The sequence below is a fragment of the Pavona decussata genome, unplaced genomic scaffold (assembly GCF_977016875.1).
Source record: "Pavona decussata unplaced genomic scaffold, jaPavDecu1.1 SCAFFOLD_300, whole genome shotgun sequence".
NCBI lineage: Eukaryota > Metazoa > Cnidaria > Anthozoa > Scleractinia > Agariciidae > Pavona > Pavona decussata.
Genome location: NW_028145697.1, coordinates 282,837 through 302,699, shown reverse-complemented (window position 1 = coordinate 302,699; position 19,863 = coordinate 282,837). Strand labels below are relative to the sequence as shown.

At 37.7% G+C, this 19,863-nt stretch overlaps 1 protein-coding gene across 5 annotated transcripts; it reads left to right on the top strand.

Annotated features, from left to right (window-relative positions):
* The first annotated feature begins 1,494 nt into the window (after positions 1-1,494).
* Positions 1,495-15,249, top strand: LOC146454471 (28S rRNA (cytosine-C(5))-methyltransferase-like). Of its 5 annotated transcripts, none has more exons than XM_085095150.1 (11): positions 1,495-1,642; positions 3,613-3,671; positions 4,522-4,711; positions 5,743-5,867; positions 6,723-6,851; positions 7,625-7,740; positions 8,884-8,992; positions 9,752-9,880; positions 11,480-11,584; positions 12,080-12,188; positions 13,932-15,249. In XM_085095150.1, exons 1-11 carry the CDS (start codon positions 1,501-1,503, stop codon positions 14,348-14,350), a joined length of 1,632 nt encoding a protein of 543 aa, XP_084951276.1. In that variant the 5' UTR covers positions 1,495-1,500; the 3' UTR covers positions 14,351-15,249. The 5 variants fall into 5 exon arrangements, with proteins under 5 accessions (XP_084951276.1, XP_084951274.1, XP_084951275.1 ...); XM_085095148.1 differs by having other exon boundaries at positions 11,477-11,584; XM_085095149.1 differs by having other exon boundaries at positions 1,495-1,646; positions 3,617-3,671.
* Positions 15,250-19,863: the final 4,614 nt, after the last annotated feature.

Below are 19,863 nucleotides of genomic sequence, written 5' to 3'. Positions count from 1 at the left end.
TTCAATAAACATGCCTTTGTCTTCACGACGACATAACGGCTAAGTCGTATTACCATTAGCTAGTATTTCAGAGCGACTAAGTCATGGGTATAGCTGGAAACAGTTCACGATCATGCGTAGAATAAGTATCATTCAAGTAAAATGCATCCGTATAGAAAAAGAGTTTCTGAATAAATGAAAAACTCTGCCTTCAAAACCACACAGCTCTACTGGTTTGCCAAATGCTATTTCAGTAAAAAAAAAAAAAAAAAAAAAAAAAACACTGAATCGAACAGAATACAATTTGTTGAATGCAGTTGTTCATGCTATCAGGTATTCTGTTACCAGGATTTCTCGAAGTCGAAGTAGTCTCAAACTGGGCTGAAATTTGTTACGAACATTGATATCGTCGGTTCGAGATCGCTTCATTACAACAGATTGGGAATAGCTTTTTCGAAAAGTTTTCAGTGAAACTACTCTTAAGACTGCAGAAGGCTTGTATTTATCTGGCTTAAGTTTCCAGTCAATTCAGTTTTAAGACTAGGTTGACCTTGGAATTTTTTCAATCTCTTATGTTGTGCCTCGGGAAGGTTACAGTAAATAACATTGAGATTCAATGGGCTTTGTCTTGAGAAGCCATGCAGGAGAATCATCAAGGACATTTATTAAGCATACTAGTAGATCTTAAACAAGTTTGAAACCTTGCTTGTGTTTGATAATGACAGATCGAAAACGATATTAGACGGTCGACAAGAATTACTCAAGAAACGTTACTTTAGCAGCAAAACAGAGCCTCTTCCCTGTTTAATAAAAGAGTCAGTCAAACAAACTATTGAACAGTCTGATAGAATCCTCAAGATCTATACTAGAAACGCTTTAGAGTTAGAGACCCAGCTACGGTTCATCTCAGAAACTATTCGCCAAACGGCATTACAAACCCCAAGTAGGTCAGTTCTCTTTACCCTCAAGGTCCTTGTTTAATGTCTTAGGTTAATCTTTTTCAACTTTAAGGTCTTTTCGCAACATTTGAATAATGATCTTTCTCTTAATCATGATGGTGTCATGACGACGTCAAAACGTCGAGATTTTATAAGTTCATCATTAAATATTTACTGAAACTATGTCAACTATTATTTCATCATTAAGTGTACGTTAAATTTATAAATACATTGAATGTATAAATTCAGAGAAATGCAACTTCTTTTACTAAATGCACATGTTGTAGGCGACGGACTCTACATTTTACATTCTGACCGCGCCTCCATCGTTTGTTTGTTTGTTTATCGTTAGTACTTTACTTCATTTCTGACTGAGGGGTAAACTGCCCGATCCTTCACAGTGCTGAGGTTATGTTGAATATCCTTCATAGAAATAACCCTCTTTAGTACAAACTGGTTCATTTCAAAACCCAATTGCAGAGTTTTGATTTGTTAAGCGGCTATTGTATGCGAGCGCGCGCTTGAGCGCCCGTAATACGTGCTAACAATCTATACTGGTCAGCGGACACTACGCATTTTCAAAATGGCGGCGGCGTTGTATTCTTATGCTGCGAACATTGTCGACAAAGTAATGAAGAAACAAGGAACTGCGAAGTCTTTGGCCATCAACAGTCATTTTACCAACAAGAAGAAACTCTACGCTCTCGTTTGTGAAACGTTGAAATGTAGGTGAGCTTATTTTGTTGAGTAGCAACGCTAATAAAATCACAGGTTTGATTTTGCATGAAACAGAATTAAAAGCACCACAAACCCTTAACGAATAGCACCACATGAAATTACATATGTAGTACTGAATTTTCATCGGCGTGGCAAAAATATTTAGGTTTTTGTCCACAGGTCAAAAATTTAGGACGGCTCAGTACAGCATAATTTATACAAAACAGTCGGGACATGTAGGATACTGTAGTAATTTTCCCCGGAGTATTTCACATATACCATTTACCCGATATTTCCACTGCACGTGTCACATGTGAGGATGAATGAAAGTTTTCGCTTCGGCAGTTTTACATGTGAGACTAACAAAGAGGATACGTTAGATAAAATCCAATATTGGAGTCAATTCTATTGACTAAATCTGAGTAGTAGTTGAAAAGTTACACTTTAGATTCATTACATGTATGATAATAATAATATTAAAACAATGGCATCAAGCTGAGTGGGGGATGGGTGCCTGCTGGCCCTTAAACAGTATTAAACACACTCCCATTGCTGGCAATCCCCACAACCCAGCCATGAGCCCCCATGGATAGTCATCCAGTCACCCATTATAATGCGACAGCAGTTTGAGAGGGAGAAAAGTGGAAGAATAGAGAAAAACAGGCAAACCTACCAGAAACTCCTAAAAAATCTCCCATGCTACCACAATGAGGTGCTCTGTGCATGTGCTAACCTCCATTAGAACCGCTGACCTTGCCATGAGTGGCCATTAGCATACTGCATCTTTGTTGTTAAACTCTTGAATACAAAAAAGTAATTTTAGACAAACATGTAAGCAAATTGACCTAGCTAAGAGGTATGGGAAACAGCCAGTTACAAGCAAGTGTATGCACTAGCTTTCATGTGAATAATTGCACATGAGAATTTAATATTGACAGACTCAAAGGAACATTCTGTTTTATACATGCATCAATCTCCACATCACTGCCTGAGCTGGTGACATGTATTGTAGCTCAATTTGGAGAGCAAAGCACTGGTGAATGGAAGGTATCAGGTTCAGGCCCCAGTCTGACCACCTACCAGGGTCTTAAAATAAGTGATAAATCATGCTGGCTGTGATTTAAACACCTTGTCTCAGCTCAGATGATCACGTCATTGGGAGCCGAGATTAAGCCGTTCACCCAGTCTCCTTCAATCATCCTTACATGTTAATTGGAAGGGGAAGTAGAAAGAAGCCAATTGCTACTGTAGAGTTGGGTGTGGAGTTCCCCAGTGTTGATCTGTCTAATTTGTGTCGTCATTGGTCCAGATGGGTGGGGTGAGATCAAGCAATGTTAACATGGATCAGGGTGGCAGCCAGAGATGCCTTCTATATCACGTCTTTTGTTACTCTACAGTTGAGCTACTAGTTTCAAATGAGACAAAAGGCACCAGCTACAATCACCTGGATATTGTCAGGAACAATTACAGTGCATACCTACACACAGCTCTTGTATGATATTCCTATCCTTAGAAACTCAGTGACAAAAGGCTTTTGCCTAACAGGAGCCCAGTAGCCTGGAGTGCCCAAGAAAATGCTCTGGTTACCTAAATGTTTTTGTAGCAGCATCTAACACTTCGCATGTTGGACTCCTAACTTCCTCGTTTTTGGCCTTGTAGGGTACTTGGAATTTTTCTTAAGCTACAGCCTTCATGAACCAAGAGGCAAAATCAGAACTAGGGACTGTATGTTCAAGAGTCCTGATTTTGCTTGTCAAGTCTTTACCCCATCTTGACCACCTTTTCCTGGTTTCCAAGGATGGTCTGATATATTTTCACTGTACCTGACTATCTAAAGTAATTACACAAATTTTGCACAAATTTTGTGCAATTCATCGATCACCATCCATTTAATGTTTTTGGATAAGTAGTGCATACCTGGTTTCTAATTTAGCTGAGATATTATTCCTTTGTTTTATTTTATATTTACTTATTATAGACAGACAGATTCTTGAAGAAATCTTTGAAGAAACAAAGCTTTTAAAACTTGAGAAAAAGGTAAGACCAGAATGATTCACTTTTAACTACAAAATACCAAAATCAGTTAGAACAGCAACTTGTAAAGGGAGGAAGGGTGGTGGAGTGTTTAGAACACTTCGCTTGTAATCTGGAAGTTTAATCAAAATTATTTTGTTTAATATAATGGTAATGAAGTAAAAAGCTGGATAACTGCTGCAGCAGTGCTCATTTACTACATGCAACTTAGCATGCCCATCTTACAAAAGATTTGACACCTGTGTCCTGCTACTTAGACATGTGAAGGAAATTTCTTTGATGCCGAAGGTGCTGTGTTTAGTGCTGTTGCTAATAATATTACTAAACATTCATTCAGCTGGCCTTGTTGGTTATTTGTTGGGTGCCATTGACTGCAGTTGGCCTGCTAGACTACTGAACACTAGGCAATAGCTTTACTTAATTACTGTAACATTGATTTCATAAATGAAGAGGTGGGAACAGAGTGTAAATAATTTTGACCAATTTTAAGTACAATGTACAGTTGAGCCTTTACTAATGGCCACCTCTGTTTTCGAGCACTGCACAGGCATCGCAGAGGTCATGGTTTGAATCCCATTCGAGCCCAAATTTCTTTCAGGTTTTCTTTTCACAACTGCTTTCATTGCATAAACAACTGTGAGGATCTTTCTTCTATTAATGTTTTCTAGTATTTAACATCAGTTCATTTACTGACAATAGCAAACCTCTTTATCAGTCCACCTTTCAGCAGTGGCTAGTAAATTATGCTCTGTCAGAGTGTACAGCTGTAGCTGTTGTGCAACAGAAAAATAGGTAATCTAAGAGGTATACTAAATTTTGTTTTTAATATTAATTGAAAGGCTCTCTGTTTTAGCTCAAGCATAACTATGCCTTGGTGTTGGTTTACGATTTTCTGTTTGGACAAGGAATTCAGTGTGGTGGAGAACTGAAGCAGTATATTACAAAACACAAGTCTGCCCTGCAGTCATGTTTGGCCCGTTTGAAAATCCGAGCTAAGGTTCATAGGAATGAAGACCTTTTACCCAAGGACGCTCTTGAAACAGGTGTCAATAAAAAGAAACTCATTATTTTAGGAAGTTATTTAAAAATGGTGTATTCTACAGCTTTAGATGGGACAATTGTTGCATCTAAAGCTGTAGAATATGCCATTTCTAAATATTGCCTTAATATTGCCTTATTGCCTTTGAATACATGTACATGATACTGTATTTTTATACACCAATTGTTACAATTTTATATAATTATTGCCAGTATATGTTTTAATTACCTTGATCAAGTGCCAGGATGTGGCTGAAAAATCAGCCCTTTCAGACTCAACGAGTTGTCTACTTTTTTGGTGAAAAGGCTTCAATTATAATTTATGTACAACAGTTCTGTACATGTATGTGACTGTTTAAGAAATAAATATTATTGAAACCAGCTATTTGAACGCTCATTCCCAAGTATTCATGACCATGACATTTTTACATGCGCATGCAAGTCTTTATACAGTACTATCTTGTGTGGTCTACTATGTACACTGTACATGTAGATGACCCATCTGTAGAGCCCCCTCCCCCACCTCTTACCCTGTGACCCTCACAAGACCAAAAAAAGCCAGGGAAGGAGGAGAGGGGGGGGGGGGGGGTAAAAACAAAATTACTTAACTTAACTATAGAAAGTGCTGACAGCAGACTCTAATCTAGCGAACTGGTCATAACAAGTTTGTGCGAAGAGGATCCGCCTTGTCTGGGGTAGGGGGTTATCAAAGACACCACCTGTCTGATGAACACCACCGACAAAACTTTATTGGCTTTAAAATTTGAGTTGACACATAAGTATTAAGCTGGCAAGAGTCACCAATTGGCTAGATAAACAAGAAAAGTGAAGTCATTTTTTACTGCTGGGTGGAGGGGTGGCTATGAAATAAAAACACCATCTTTTGAGGTTGAGGAAGGGAGATGCAGGCAGAGGCCACCATCTATTTTGGAGTTTGGTGGGTCCTGTTCGAGTATAGTACTGTGGTTTTGACCACTTCCCCTACATGTAACTTCACATCATATTTATTTCATTTTATTTTGCTCACTACATTTAGGTTGTATTCCACGATATGTAAGAATCAACAGATTGAAGACATCTGTACAAAATGTAATTCAAGAGTTTACGCAAAATGGTTATGAACAACTTCATCAACAGGATGTTGCATCCTATGTAGCACAGGTGAGTTTTCCAGTTGATGTTTGTGCAGCAGTCTGCTAGTAATGAACATAAGTTACCTGAACATATGTTTTGTTTCTGGTTATCATTCTGGAACTCTGAACATTTTCTTAAAAATGACTTACTGTCTGAAATGTTATAGTACTTAACATTTAAACATGTTCCATAGAGGGGCAGTTCTAGCACATGTACATGTATATGGAGATTCAAACGAGGGTGCTTTACTGTGCAGTTCTTTTCTGTGTATCTAGTGAAGTTTGTAGTCTCAGAGTGATATTCACATGTGTACTTTGTACCTTTTACTGTAATAATTACAGTCTATTTGAGTCTACACTGTACTGTATGTATGTTGTAGGTTAAACTGAATCCCAGGTTAAAATGATTTCATCCTAGGTTGATTTGTATTTTCCTTTGTTTCAGATGTAAATTACTCAACCTTAACAAAGGAAAATACAAATCAACCTAGGTTGAAATCATTTTAACCTGGATTCATTTTAACCTGCAACATGTATACATGTAGAATGCTACTGTGTGATCAATCAAATGAAACCAGTTGAACAGGGCTTTCTTGTGATGTTTATTATTCTGTTCATGGTGGTCAAAATGAAAGCCTTTTTCATGCATCACCATCCAATAGAAACTGTGTAAGTACTACTTTTCTGTCAGTGTGGAAACCATAGTACATGTACAATTGAGTACAGAACACATTGGGTACTACATGTATTTGCTTTTTAATCTGCTATTAAATTAATTGTGATCTTTCAGGTTCCAGTGACACATTTTTGCATAGGTCCTCCTTGAATTTTAGATGCTCTTTGTAAATCCTAATTTACTGTTTTCTGTTATTCTTATTTCCAGAGCAAAAAGTCTTGTAACAAACATTTCATGTGTGATGAACACCTCCCAGACGTTCTTGTGTTTCCTCCTGGTACAGATCTTCATGATCATCCTTTATATGTCAGTGGATACATTCTTCTCCAAGACAAGGTATTGGAAGAAATTATTACTGTTCAATGGTAATTTTTGGCTTTTTGTTCCAGGGTCATTGATAGATGTACATATTGTTGTTGTTGTTTTTTTTTATGATTTACTATTTGAGAATGATGTATTATTCAGTGAGTGACACTGGCAATTACTCAGTAAAAGGAAATCTGAGTGTTCCTTTCAGGAGTCAAACCTAAGACCTTCTGATTACTAGTTCGGATGCTCTACCACTGAGCTATAGGAGACTCATGGGAGCTAAGGCCATTAAATTACATTGGTGGAAACAAACATCCTGCATACTGTTAGGACTGGAATGTCAATGTGTGACATATGCGCAATGAATAAATGTTATGGAATATTTTTGTACTTTTGTTTTTGTCACGGTACAAAACTATAGCCTTGAAAATAATATGTTTGATAGAATTAAGATTAGTTGATACTTAGTGATGTCCATATCTATCTATCATAAGGGTCTTACACATGCATCTCATTCTTGTGCATTTTTGGGCATTTTATTGGTATAGAGAAGAATTGTCCAGAACAGAAGTACAATAATTATATTAAAGTTCAAATGAGGCCTTGCTACTGTTCAAATCAAACGTTAAAATCCAAGCTTTCGTCGATCAACGGCATCATCAGGAATAAGAACAATTTTCCTCGTAGAGCTTATATACAAATACACGTAAAGAACACAGTGTTTATTGAACTGATTTTCTTCATGAGCATATAATAACAAGGACCCAGACTGTTAGCTTTATGAATTAAAATGTCCCTAGGCTAGCTGCCTTCCAGCACATGTTCTGCTTCCGCCTCCTGGATCTCACGTGATTGACGCTTGCGCAGCTCCTGGTAACAAAAGCAGTCACTTGGCAAGTTTAATGAACAACGAAGGGTATGTTTTGGGTACCTGTGACATAAATGTACAGTATGAAAAGAACGTTAACTTGCTACACTGGTTTGACTGTAATATTTGCATTTTTGCTTCACGATATGCGAGCTCTAGTCATGTTTCAAAGGGACTCACTACAAAACGGGCTTCAAATTATTTCATTCATGTTCATTTACAGTACTGTATGAGGGTGTACATTAAGTATTCCATAAATTATCACATTATAGGCGATTTTAATTATCAGATGGTAACAAAACACTTTTGAGTTTAGAGGTTCACTGAGCTTCTTGGTGTCTTCTCAGTGCAGTTTTTTTTCATCTTGATAATGACGTTACTCACTACAGCACATGTAACCAAAGTTTACTTAACATGGGAGTTTTTGTGGATCTCAAATGTAATCGAAAGTCAATCAGAACATTTGAAGAATCTCACCTGTTGTGTTTCCCATTTTACAACTTCTCTCTGAGCTCCAAAATACTATTTTGAGCTCCGTTTTTTGTCTCAACAGTTGGTCGTGATGTTCACCAAATCATTTAAATTTTTAAACACTTTTTACAGCTTTTTTTGGTTTTTTTTGTTTTGTTTTGTTTTGTTTTGTTTTTTTTTTTTTTCCGATAACATATAACATTTTGGGCATATAATTCATGGTAAGGTAAGGGTGACTATATGGAGGGCCAGGGTTAGGGTTAGGGATATATGGGTGACTATATGGTACCTTAACATGAATTACTTTAGAGGAGTGTGAGAAAAACTGTCTGCGTGCATAGTTAATTGAGGGACTGGTTAATATGAACCTTGCTATGAAAACAGTGGTGCTGCAAGTTATGTTGGCAGTGCCGCGACCGTGCATAATCCTTTGTTTTAATATTCACACCACAGCTGAATATTTTAACAGGAATGCTTCGCTTGGTCAGTTGCTCCGACACATTTCAAAATTTGTTGTGGTTTGTGCACGGTCAAGGCCAAAAATGCTAACAAAAACATATACAGCTGTAACAAAAGAAGTTTGCCAGGCCTCACAACCATTGCCTTTTATTAACTATGCTGCGTGTAAAGGATTTAACGTAAAAATAAACCTAATCTTAAGTTATTATAATTATAGTGTGCAGTGCGAATTTCACTGTTTCTTTCATACTCTACTTGCAGCAAAATATTTGCATTTGACACTGATAAAAAGAGGCTAACAGTGATGCACAAGCTGATGAGCACAGCCGGGGTGGATTGTGTTACCACAACAAACTGTAGTTTTTTGGAGGTCAGTGGAAATAGAGGAGTCGAAACGTTTAAACCAGAAGTTCCGCTATAAAAGGTCAAGCCCGTCCTTCCTTTCACACCTTTGTGGGTGTGAAATACAAATTTAGACGCTTTTCAGCCGTGGTAAGTTTTTGACTCAAGCGTCCTCTGAATATGCCTCAAAATTTCATAATACCACCACAGCAATATGAGACATCAGATTCTAATTCGGTTTAATATATAACAGCGTTTTTTTTTTTTCCGAAAACTAGGCCAATTTTATCTGCTAGGGTCGTAGAAAAAGACGCATGGAAAAAGACGCAACTGGAGGCGAGAATGGCCAGGCCAGCGGGTCCCTTTTATACCGGTCGAATTTCCTGTTTAAGTGATTGAGGGAAACTGTATTGCCGTGTTTAATCCGCACTGCAATTTTTATCTTTTTATTGTCATTCTAGGGTTTTTTTTTACAGTCACTTTTAGTGTAAGTGCATAGCAGAGAATAGCGACTATCTTTCGACATGCTTTTTCCCGTTGAACTATTACATCAGGCATGACGCGCGTGAACTGTCCAATTAATGCTCAAACCGGGCCTGCTGATAACCAATCAGATTCGAGAATTTTGTTTTTGTTATGATTAATAGCAAATCTGGATCATTATTTGTAGGTTTGAGAAAGTATTGATAGAAAACGTTTCTGGGTTGTTGAACTCACCAACTCCCCGTGGCACTACCCTTTTAAATCGTATCCAGTACATCAAAGGCAGTTTTTTTAAACATCTTAGGTGGAGCCTTCAGTTGCAAAGTACAGCAATGTTGAGTATATTGTGGTGGATCCGTCTTGTAGTGGCTCGGGTATTGTGAACAGGATGGACAAACTTGTAGATGAAGCACAAGGAACGAGTGAGAAACAGGTAATAACACTTAGCAAAATTTATTATATCTCTCAGTTAGCTAGTACGCGCGACGTGATTGGTCAATTTTGTGGGCCGTATTTCACTGTACGACCCGCTAAATTTGAAAGTTTCCTTTCCCGCGCGCCCGGTTAACCTCAGACATATAAGAATATCTTACTAACCTCGTTTTCTCAGTCCGCAATGTAAGTTACGGATCCTCGTTTTTTTTCCCGTTGATTTATGGCCCGCATTAATCAACGGGAAAAGACTCGGTTAGTAAGAGGTATTCATTTCAATGGCAAATGATTAGATTGCAGTGCATTGTTATCAGCGTGGGTGCCCAGGTACTCGTGTACATCTTCGTTGTCGTTGCTATTGTTTTTTGCCTGTTGTTGTTTGAATTGCATTTTACGATGCAGCGCTTGATTTTTTTTAACAGTTTATGTGGCTTGCAGAATAGTTTGATGGTTTGATCTCAAACCGTTTGCATGAATAGAAATAGTGTATACATGTATATGTACGTTCTTTGCCTCGAAGAGAAAAAAATTCGGATACAGCTCGTAAGGGTATACTGTTTCTGTCTTTCTCTTTTGTGTTTGGTAAGCAATCTTTAGGTAATGAAGGGCATGAATTTTTGTCCGGCTTTCTTTTTGCAACTGCTTAAGTTGCGTATATAACTGCGATGATCGTTCACTTATTCATTCTTTCTTCCTCAGTTCACATATATGAATTTTCATATATTCACTGTCAGTCTTTAGGTAAACCACGCTGATCGCAGCCTTGCCCCTGCCGCAAAATGGACAAATTTGCCACAGTACCCCCCCCCCCCTCCCCTGTAATCAGTTTGTTTACTCACTGTGCGTGTGAAGTCTTAGATTCAGTATAGAAGCGTCTTCGCGACGAAAGGTCACGAAGCAGAACTTACCGGTGCAATGCCTGTTCCTTAGCATTCACCCTTTCCAGCATTCAAGTAGCATTATTGCTTTCTGTTCCTTCATATGTCACGTAGAAATATCCAGTTTTCGACGAATATTAATTTTGCTGTAACCAGTGCAGAATTTTGTCATGAGAAATTGCTGGCCCGGGTGAACGCGATTGCATGGAAAATCAACCAAGCGCACTGCTGGCCCATTTCTCGTGTAATCGCAGTGTTGATTTTTGTTATAGTTAACAGACGACCGAAATTTTGGCAAACCTGCCTTTTGTAATTACATGTAGCCCTAAGACCAGGCGCTTTCTTACAGCAGACCAGCTCCAAAAGTACCGTCTGTTTTGTAGTCTACGCTTAAGGATTCGCAGAAGGTTTTTTTTATGAGAATTCTTTTTGAGAAAACCATTAAAACGGTGCTTTGTATTTTTTAGACTACAAGCAATCCCTTCTTTTTCTTAGGGATAGTAAAGCGAGCGCGGAACCACGCGAGTGCGCGCGAGAAAATTGCCTTCCGCGAGGAGACACGGCACGCAGAGGGACGATTCCCCTCGCGCGTCCCGTCTCCTCGCGGGAAACTTTCTTACGTGCTTACGCGGTTTGCTGGCTTTACTATCTCCAAGAAAAAGAAGGGACTCTTCGTAAACTGTATTTTTCGTAAGTTTTTTTTTTTATTTCTCCTCCAGAAGAGACTTGAATCACTCGCCAAGTTTCAATTGTCAGTGTTGAACCATGCACTGTCCTTTCCTTTTGTAAAGAGGGTCGTGTACTCCACATGCTCCATTCATCAACAGGTATGTGCAAAACAAACAAACAAACAAACAAACAACGACAGCAACTGCTTCGAAAAACCTGAGTTAAAAAAAAAAGTAACTTCACGTCTTGTTGATCGCTTCATTTTTTTTCCTCCAATTTTTGTGTCTTACTATATAATTTTTCCGATCTACATTGTGTGCAACAAATTAACTCACAGAACGGCCAGCCAGGCTGTTTCCAACTTCATAAAAGTGTTGAAACTGCGCAGCGCCTTCAAATAGATTAAAAGGGGTGGGGGTTCGACAATTCCCTTTTTTTCTTTCCTATTTTGGTAGTATTAAGTGACTAGTAATACATCAAAATAGGCTTCCGAAGAAACAGAGGAGGATACAGCTTCTGAAGGTTTAATTATGTGGCAATCTTGAAATCGTTTTCTTGTGAGATAAAAAAACGTAAGAGGAAACAGCTACTGAATGTTTAATTTGGTAGCCATACATATTTTAATCTTTCTCTTGTGCAACTCACTTCTGAAGGAAAATGAGGATGTAGTCAAGGCGGCTTTAAAAGCTACTGGTGGCAGATTTATACTGGAGGATTGTCTTCCGTCTTGGACACACAGAGGACTAGCTGTCTTTCAAGGAGGTAGTTTGAAACGCGTTCAATTTAGACAGTTGCCGAATCTAAATCCCGAAGTATAACTATCCAATTTGAAGCTTATGACAGTTTCTTTACCATGGTCTTATTCACTATCAGGTTGTGCAAAGTGGCTCTAACTTCGAAGTCTGTTGATGGAAACCTTTTTGCGCTTAAAAGTAGAACCTGTGAATACAATACCCTCTCATCCCTCCTCGCCCCTACGGGCGCTCGACTGGGCTATTAAAAGTCTGATCATTCAAATTACAGATACTGAGCAATACTTTCCTGTGGTGTTGATTATTGTGGTGTGCGAAGTGTTTTTTTTAATTGACGGAAGGCCTTCTTGTGACAGGCTAACTTGCTACCATTCTAATAAATCTTTGCTGTACAAAGTAATTCAAACCTTTATTTACATTTGCGATGAAGTCCTTAAGTCTGCAAAGTAATTCAGCAGACTGTGTTTATAATTATTATACTTAACTAAAAGGGTGGTTCCACCGTTTGATTGTTGCTTTTCAGTACTTTTCTTTGGTAAGTAAATGGTGGTCCGTCTTAGTGATTTTTGAGTACGTGCAAGCATCAAATGAAAGCTACTGATCATTGCTTTTGTGTGGTGCTGTTTATTGTGCTGTACATAAGGAGGTTCGAACGTGTTTGTCCGTGAATTAAATAATAATTTTGTACAAAGTCGAGCGTTACTTTCTTTTGGTGTTGTTACGTATACCAAGCTGTACACGGTGTAAACATGACTTTTGAGTCTGGATAAAATCCTAACTGTCGACCCTTCAAATGAAAGGTACTGTTTTTGTCTTTCCTTTAGTATATTGTAAATCTGGTTCTGTGGTTTGAGTCTATTGATTGAACTCTAATTTAGCTGAGCAATACTTTCTGTGGTGCTATTTATTGATGAACACTGGCGTTCGGGATGCTTCTTAAGGTTACCCGATACCTTCAGAGGTGTCTCGCGTTTAAGCGATGTAGCGCGTCCAGTTTAAACTGTAGATACCTAAACCCCTATATCAAATTAAAGCTTATAGAGCTGACTATCAAACCATACCAAGAGTTTTGAAATAAAATAAATTGTCGAATTTTTCACGACCTCTAATTGCGAGCGTCCGAATCACCTTTTTAAAGCTACAAGTCGAAGTGAATTTTGTTTGTTTCTAATTTAATTTGCTCCTCAGGTTTCGGACCCAAAGCGCTAAAAAAAACGTGTCTGCGTTTTGCCATATTCAATCGCAGTGAAAAGTTATAGAGCATTTTCGAAATAGGATGAAAAAAATGTGGAGTAATCGTACAAAAATCGCTCTTGGAGAAAAAATATTTCGAAAGAAAAAATTCGCAGACACGTTTTTGTTGTTTATATGTTAAACTAGCTAGTGTCCAGATTTGAAGGCAAACGAACAAATTTAGCCATTTCAAGGGGCTCCTCCAAGTGAAAAAAATTTTTCTCGAGAAAACAGCGCTGAAAATTCGGCAATTCATTTTATTTCAAAATTCTTGGTTTAGTTGGATAGCCAGCTCTATAAGCTTTAATTTGATACAGGGGTTCAGGTATCTACAGTTTAAACCGGACGCGCTACATCGCTTGGACGCGAGACACCTCTGAAGACACCTCTGAAGGTACCGGGTAACCTTAACATTCTTTGAATTCTGCCGCGTCTCTTTTAGTGACTAGTTAATGGCTTACAAAGTCGTAACAAGGTCTACACCCTCTGAGCGTAATTTATTTCACTGTGCTTTTTACAGCAGAGAAGTGCATTCGTGCATCGCCAAGTGAGGATTGTACCAATGGATTTTTCGTGGCACTGTTTGTAAGAAAAGACAGCCAAATGATTACTAAACTTGCGCATTTTGAGAACGTGAACACAAGTAGGAAACGCAAATTAGAATGCAAAGATGTGGACATTGAATTTCCATCACAAGCAACATCTAAACTCAAAGTTTCGGAATCATCGCCGACAGAGACAAAAGGTGGGGTTGCATCAAATGATGGTGGGATATCTTTAAGGAACAAGCGCCGAAAGAGGAGCAAGAAACAGAAGATGTCAACACCGCAGGGAGATCCTCCAACGGTGACCTCGCTGAGCAATCCAGCATTGAATGATGTAAAAAAGAAAAGGAATCGAAAGAGAAAGAAGAATAAAAAGTTTTCCGTTTGCTCTTAACATTATACATTTAAAAAGCCAAAATACATTCACTTCTTACATCTTACCACTAAAACTTTTGACGCAGGGGAATTTAAGATCGTCTCAAATGACGTAACTCTCATGAACCGAAATAAGCGAAACTCGGTTGTACAACCTGTGAATAAGTTTGGCTTTGAAGATTTAAATTACTCATGGGCAAATTTCTCAACGTGCGAGAAAGCTGTGAGAGCTTACTGCATCATACCAAATAGAAGCTGACCTGAAGGAAGATAGTCTCGAGCCTGCTCTCGTTGACAGGGTGTTTACCCCGTCAAATCCCAATAGTGCTTAGCAAAGTAAGTTCTCTAAACAATTTCACTACTTACAAACTTAAAGGGGCAGTGTCACCTATTTTGGTGTTATTTTGAATAGCCAAAAAAACATATTTTAATCGATGGAATCGTCAAAATTTAAAGGTTCATTTTGGTTAACAATAACCCTACTAATGCACAGAAAGTAGTATTAATTATGTTTGGCTGCGGATGACTAGGATGGAAATGGATTGCAACCAATTTTTTCAAGTTCTTTAGGCTGTGTTATTGTAGAGTAGTCACTAATAACTGGCTTTAGCTTGTTCTTCCCCGGATAAATGTCTTATTATTTTCTTGCCGGCGCCCTAACAGCAATTTCATGTTAGAAAAAGGGTTCTTTATAAAATACAATTTTGACCGCCATGACAGTGCCCCTTTAAAGGCCAAAAGAACGAGGGAAATGATCACCAAAGATTGAAGGTTTTGATATTCAACTTTACTTCCCTTGTTAAAACTATGAATGGGAAGTATAATACAGAGGGCAATGTGGGCGTTTAGCAACAGTATGTGATTTCTTTAAGCTCGTATCTTGTGAAAACAAGAGCCAAGAAAAGGAAAATGGCGTTGGCACTGTCTTATTGGATGTCAAGGAATTGAAAATCAAAGCACATGAAACATTTCCCCTTACCCGCTTGGTTTATTTCTCTTTGTTTTACAACCATCTAACTAAATACAATGAACGTCCACTTTGAAAAGAAATGGCCCAGCCTCCCAGTTATATGAAGTAACCGTAAACATCGGCACATACTCTTCCCTCGTTAGTGCTTTCGAGCGAGTTCTTCAAATCTTCGGTGTACCACAGTCGTAGCTGTTGGCCAGCGGTTATCTTCACGGGAGTTTGAAAAATGGACATGACAAGCTCAGGTGAACGCGAATTGTACCCGGGGATCAAAGCCCAATTGTAGTGCCTGTTGATTTCCTTTGGCGGGAAGAGCTCGGTATTAGCTTCATCTGTCACCGACATAACGACCCAATCGGTGTTACCATCTAGGTTCCAATAGCCGCATCCCCAATGAGACCAACATTTGGGAGAGGTGTTATGGCAGGAGACGTAGCCATACAAGTGAACCAGCTTTATCTTCATTAGGTCACCACCAGCCAGGGCTTTAAACGAACCAAAAGTTGCCCCCTTTGCACCGAAACACACAGGCTTGGGGTTCAGCTTTACGAAGGGATCTGTATTTAGTTTAAAAATAGTGTTATTTTGCTTTAACCGATTTGGCAAAATAAGGTTCAGTAAGCCAACTGAGTCGCCTTGATCATAACCGGTGCTTTACTTTACTACTTACATTACATTACATTACATAATGTTCTATAATATTATGTTATGTTATTCGATGGTTTTACATATAATACGCACGGATATTTTGCGAGTAGCGTAGTATTTTTCCGAGCCCCGACCAGGCGAGGAAAAATATGAGCAATGAGCAAAATGATTTATTTTTCCACCACAAAAAATCTTGCTATTTTGGCTTCTCTTTTCTGGTAAGAGTGCTGGAATACACCCGCCATTATCTGTCCGTTAGTATATGGCGCGTGCGAATGACGTAAACAACGAAGAAAGCGCATGGAATAAGATATACCTAGTTTATGGCATGATTTCTTTGGTCGAACTTTTTGGCATAAAATTGACGCAAAGTTTAAGCAACATATTTTTCATGTTCTGTTTTATTGCCCCGCCATCCCAGCGATGGATTCAGTTTAAAGGAACCTAACTTGTTGTCCTTGGCGCTTAACCATACTGGGGCCGACGGAATTTAATTTCACCCATGGACTCTTCAGGTCTGTAGATTAAACAGTCAATCAGCCAATTACTCAATGGATCAATGAACCACGAATTAATTGCAAAGAATCAATCAATCGGTGAATCAGTCGGCCAATCAGATAGTTAAGCGGTAAATCAATCAAACTATGAAACAGTCAATATAAACGATAGAAATAGACAGACATAATGTGGACGGAGGGACGGGTAAACCAGGGTGCACTCAATTTCTGATATTAAACATAACTGAAAAAAAAAAAAAAAAAAAATCTAATGTTCTCGTTTCTGAGAACGGCCTACTTTGCGCTTTCTTTTCACCTTATGTCGAAGCGAACTCAATACCTTTTCGCATTACCTTAAACGGAATTGTTCGTTAAAAATGTATGCGACAAATTTTGAAGTAAACTGACTTACCTTTTTTCTGAATCAGTGCAGTCAGCTTTTTTTCCAAGTCGTCGATTTTCTTCAGCAGTTCTGTGGGAATAAAAACATTAACGATAATCAGATAATATAAAAGTAAATAAAAAAAATAAAAAAAAAGACGCCAAACAAAGACGACAAGAAAAATTAAAGATTATTTAAACACCACAGAAACTTAGCCCTAATAACGTTCATTACGTAGTGCGAAAATCAAAAGCAGACAATAAGGTATTCTCATGGCCATGGAGGGATCCCTCTCTCAAATCATGATCTGTTGATTTTACTCTCCTTTAGTTTCTATTCTGGCAGGGTTCCCTGGGTCTTGTGGGACAATGGGGGGAGTTCCCCTTTCCCTGATCTCCGATTAAATGCTGTTTTAAGCTATGAACTTGCAAGGTGTTCAGTATGTGCCTTCAGGTGTGTTTCATATGCTTTGACATCGCGTCACGAATTTAACAGCCATTATCCAGGGCTTTTTTCGATAAACTGCAGAACCACGAAAATGTCTTAAAAACAGCGGAAAATAATAAAATATCACTTGAACGAAAACGAAGTTTTCAATATTTAAAAAATATCCCTGTAAAATCCCGCATGTAAATTGCTGATAATATAAAACTCGATGGACATAGGCTTATGACATTAAAATATGTTTCTAGATAAATGACACCGAGAAGTTTTCTTGACAATTTATCACTCTCTTATTATAAAGAATATTCTGGATTCTATTGCGATCCCCAACACAAATGACACCGCGCAAAAACTTCAGTGCAGCATTTTATTTTTTGTAACCTTTTTGACGCTAAGGACTGACGGGGATTCAAAAGGAAATAGTTCCTTTTAGGAGAGGTGTTTGAGTATTATATTTGAGGTAGCCAAGGTTTTCTTTCGATCTTTCTCTTAGTTAAGCGGTCTTCCGCTTCCAAAATTCCTCAAAAGTACACTTGCTAAGTCTAGCCGCACTATTTAACCAAATGTAGTTTTTTTTTTTTTTGCGTTACTCACTTTTCCGTCCTCCAGCTTCTGACGCTACAGTGATCATCAAAAGAATCAGAAGAACACCAACAGTCTTCATTGTAAACGGCGCAAATGACAGGTCTAGATGAAGGAAGCAATGAATAGGACGTAACTATATTTATTTTATTATTTCCCTTCAGATATTAAAACTTAAGAGTAAACATGTGTATTTGAGACTGGAAAAAAAGGAAGTATAGAAAGAAAAGGAAACATATTAAGACGCGAATTAGAATAAAATCGGGGAAAAATTATCAGTTTGAAGGTTTTTTCTTCCTGATTAAGAGGAACATTTTGTTTTGGAAAGAAGTTCTCTCTGAATTAGCACCTTCCATATCTTATTCCTCGTTGGATATTCATTTAAGTGAGATCGTGTCAAACCCCAGCACTGGACTTTACTTTGAACACGAAATTTTATGTGGTTAACGGCTTGTTAACTGCACACAGGAATACGTTAGATTACAGCAAAGGAAAAAAATACGTATCGCATGACACTGAGAAGATGTCATGAAGACGATATGAGGGGAATTTCGGATACTCGTCAATTGAAATTTGTGGAAATTAAATTGCCTGCTCAGTTGAGAACTTTGATCAAAATAAAAGCATTGCTGATGAAGACTTAAAATCTTATTTCTTTTGTTAAAAATACTATGAATCTTTTTTAAAACTAAAACTAACTTGATATCACAACAATAAGGTAAAACAGCGAGAACAAACAGCTACTAACCTTCAAAAAGAAGTTTACTGAACTCCTTCAACAGACTGATGAGAATGAAAACACAGTTGCAAAAATGCTGGTCACATACTCGTTTATATATGTACATAATTGTTCCCTCGGCAAAAATGCGTACCGTTTAACATGGCTGTTGCTTAGTTTTTTCCCAATGCCGTTACAACCATCCACTTCCTCTCTATAACTGAACCTTTTATAAACGTAAAAACCAAGTCGCTCTACGATAACGTTTATTTTACGACTGTTTGAGATTAAAAGAAAAAAAAAAGGTTTTTCTTAATTTATAAAGACGTTTTCTTTCTTTCACTGTTTTTCTTCAGTTGCTTTTTAACTGCGTTAAGGGGTGCATAATGAAAACTCATACATTATTTAAACAAAGAGAGTGTTCCTGTTTACGAGAGAATTAGTGAATGGCATTGATTACAAGGTTAACTGTCAAGGCCTTCGTTAAAAATCTTTTATATCTTAAATATAAGGATACTAGGGGAAAAGAATTTTACATCCTGCAGAAATACAATTAGTTTAGACGCCAGATTGATCGTCAAGGACCGTGGTTCTAATAATTTGTTTTCATGTGTAAATTAGTGTATTTTTAATGTAACAGGAAGTTACCTACTATGTTCGCGCTAACTACTCAAGAATCATTTAGTAATACACCGATTAAGCATATTCTTCCTGTTTGTTGAATGGTAAAATAAGTTTTAAGAACGTTGGTGGTTATCGTTAAAATTTACCTTCAAACTTAAAGTTGTTGTAAAGATAAGACGTTTTAATTCTTTCACAGTTTTCCTTGCTTTTCAACTGCGTTAAGGAGTTCATAATGAAAACTCATGTATTATTTAAACGAAGATAGTGTTCCTGTTTACGACAGAATTAGTGAATGGCATGTTCATAGGCCTTGGTTTAAAGTCTTTACATCTTAAAAATACGGCTATTGGGAGAGAAAAATTTACATTCGGCAGAACTACAGTTAGTTTAGATGTTAGATCGATCATAAAGGACCAGGTTCTAATAATTTGAATTCTTGTGTAATTTAGTGCATTTTTAATGTAAGAGGAAGTTACCTACTATTTTCGCGTTAACTACTCAAGAATGATGTAGTAATACATCAATTAAGCATATTCTTCCTGTTTGCTGAATGGTCACATGATTTAATTTTAAAAGGTTAGTTTTTTTAGTGCCCGGAATGTCGTTCATTGTTTCGTTGTTTAACTACGTAAAATTAAAAAATCCCTAAAAGAAAATTTACTTTAAT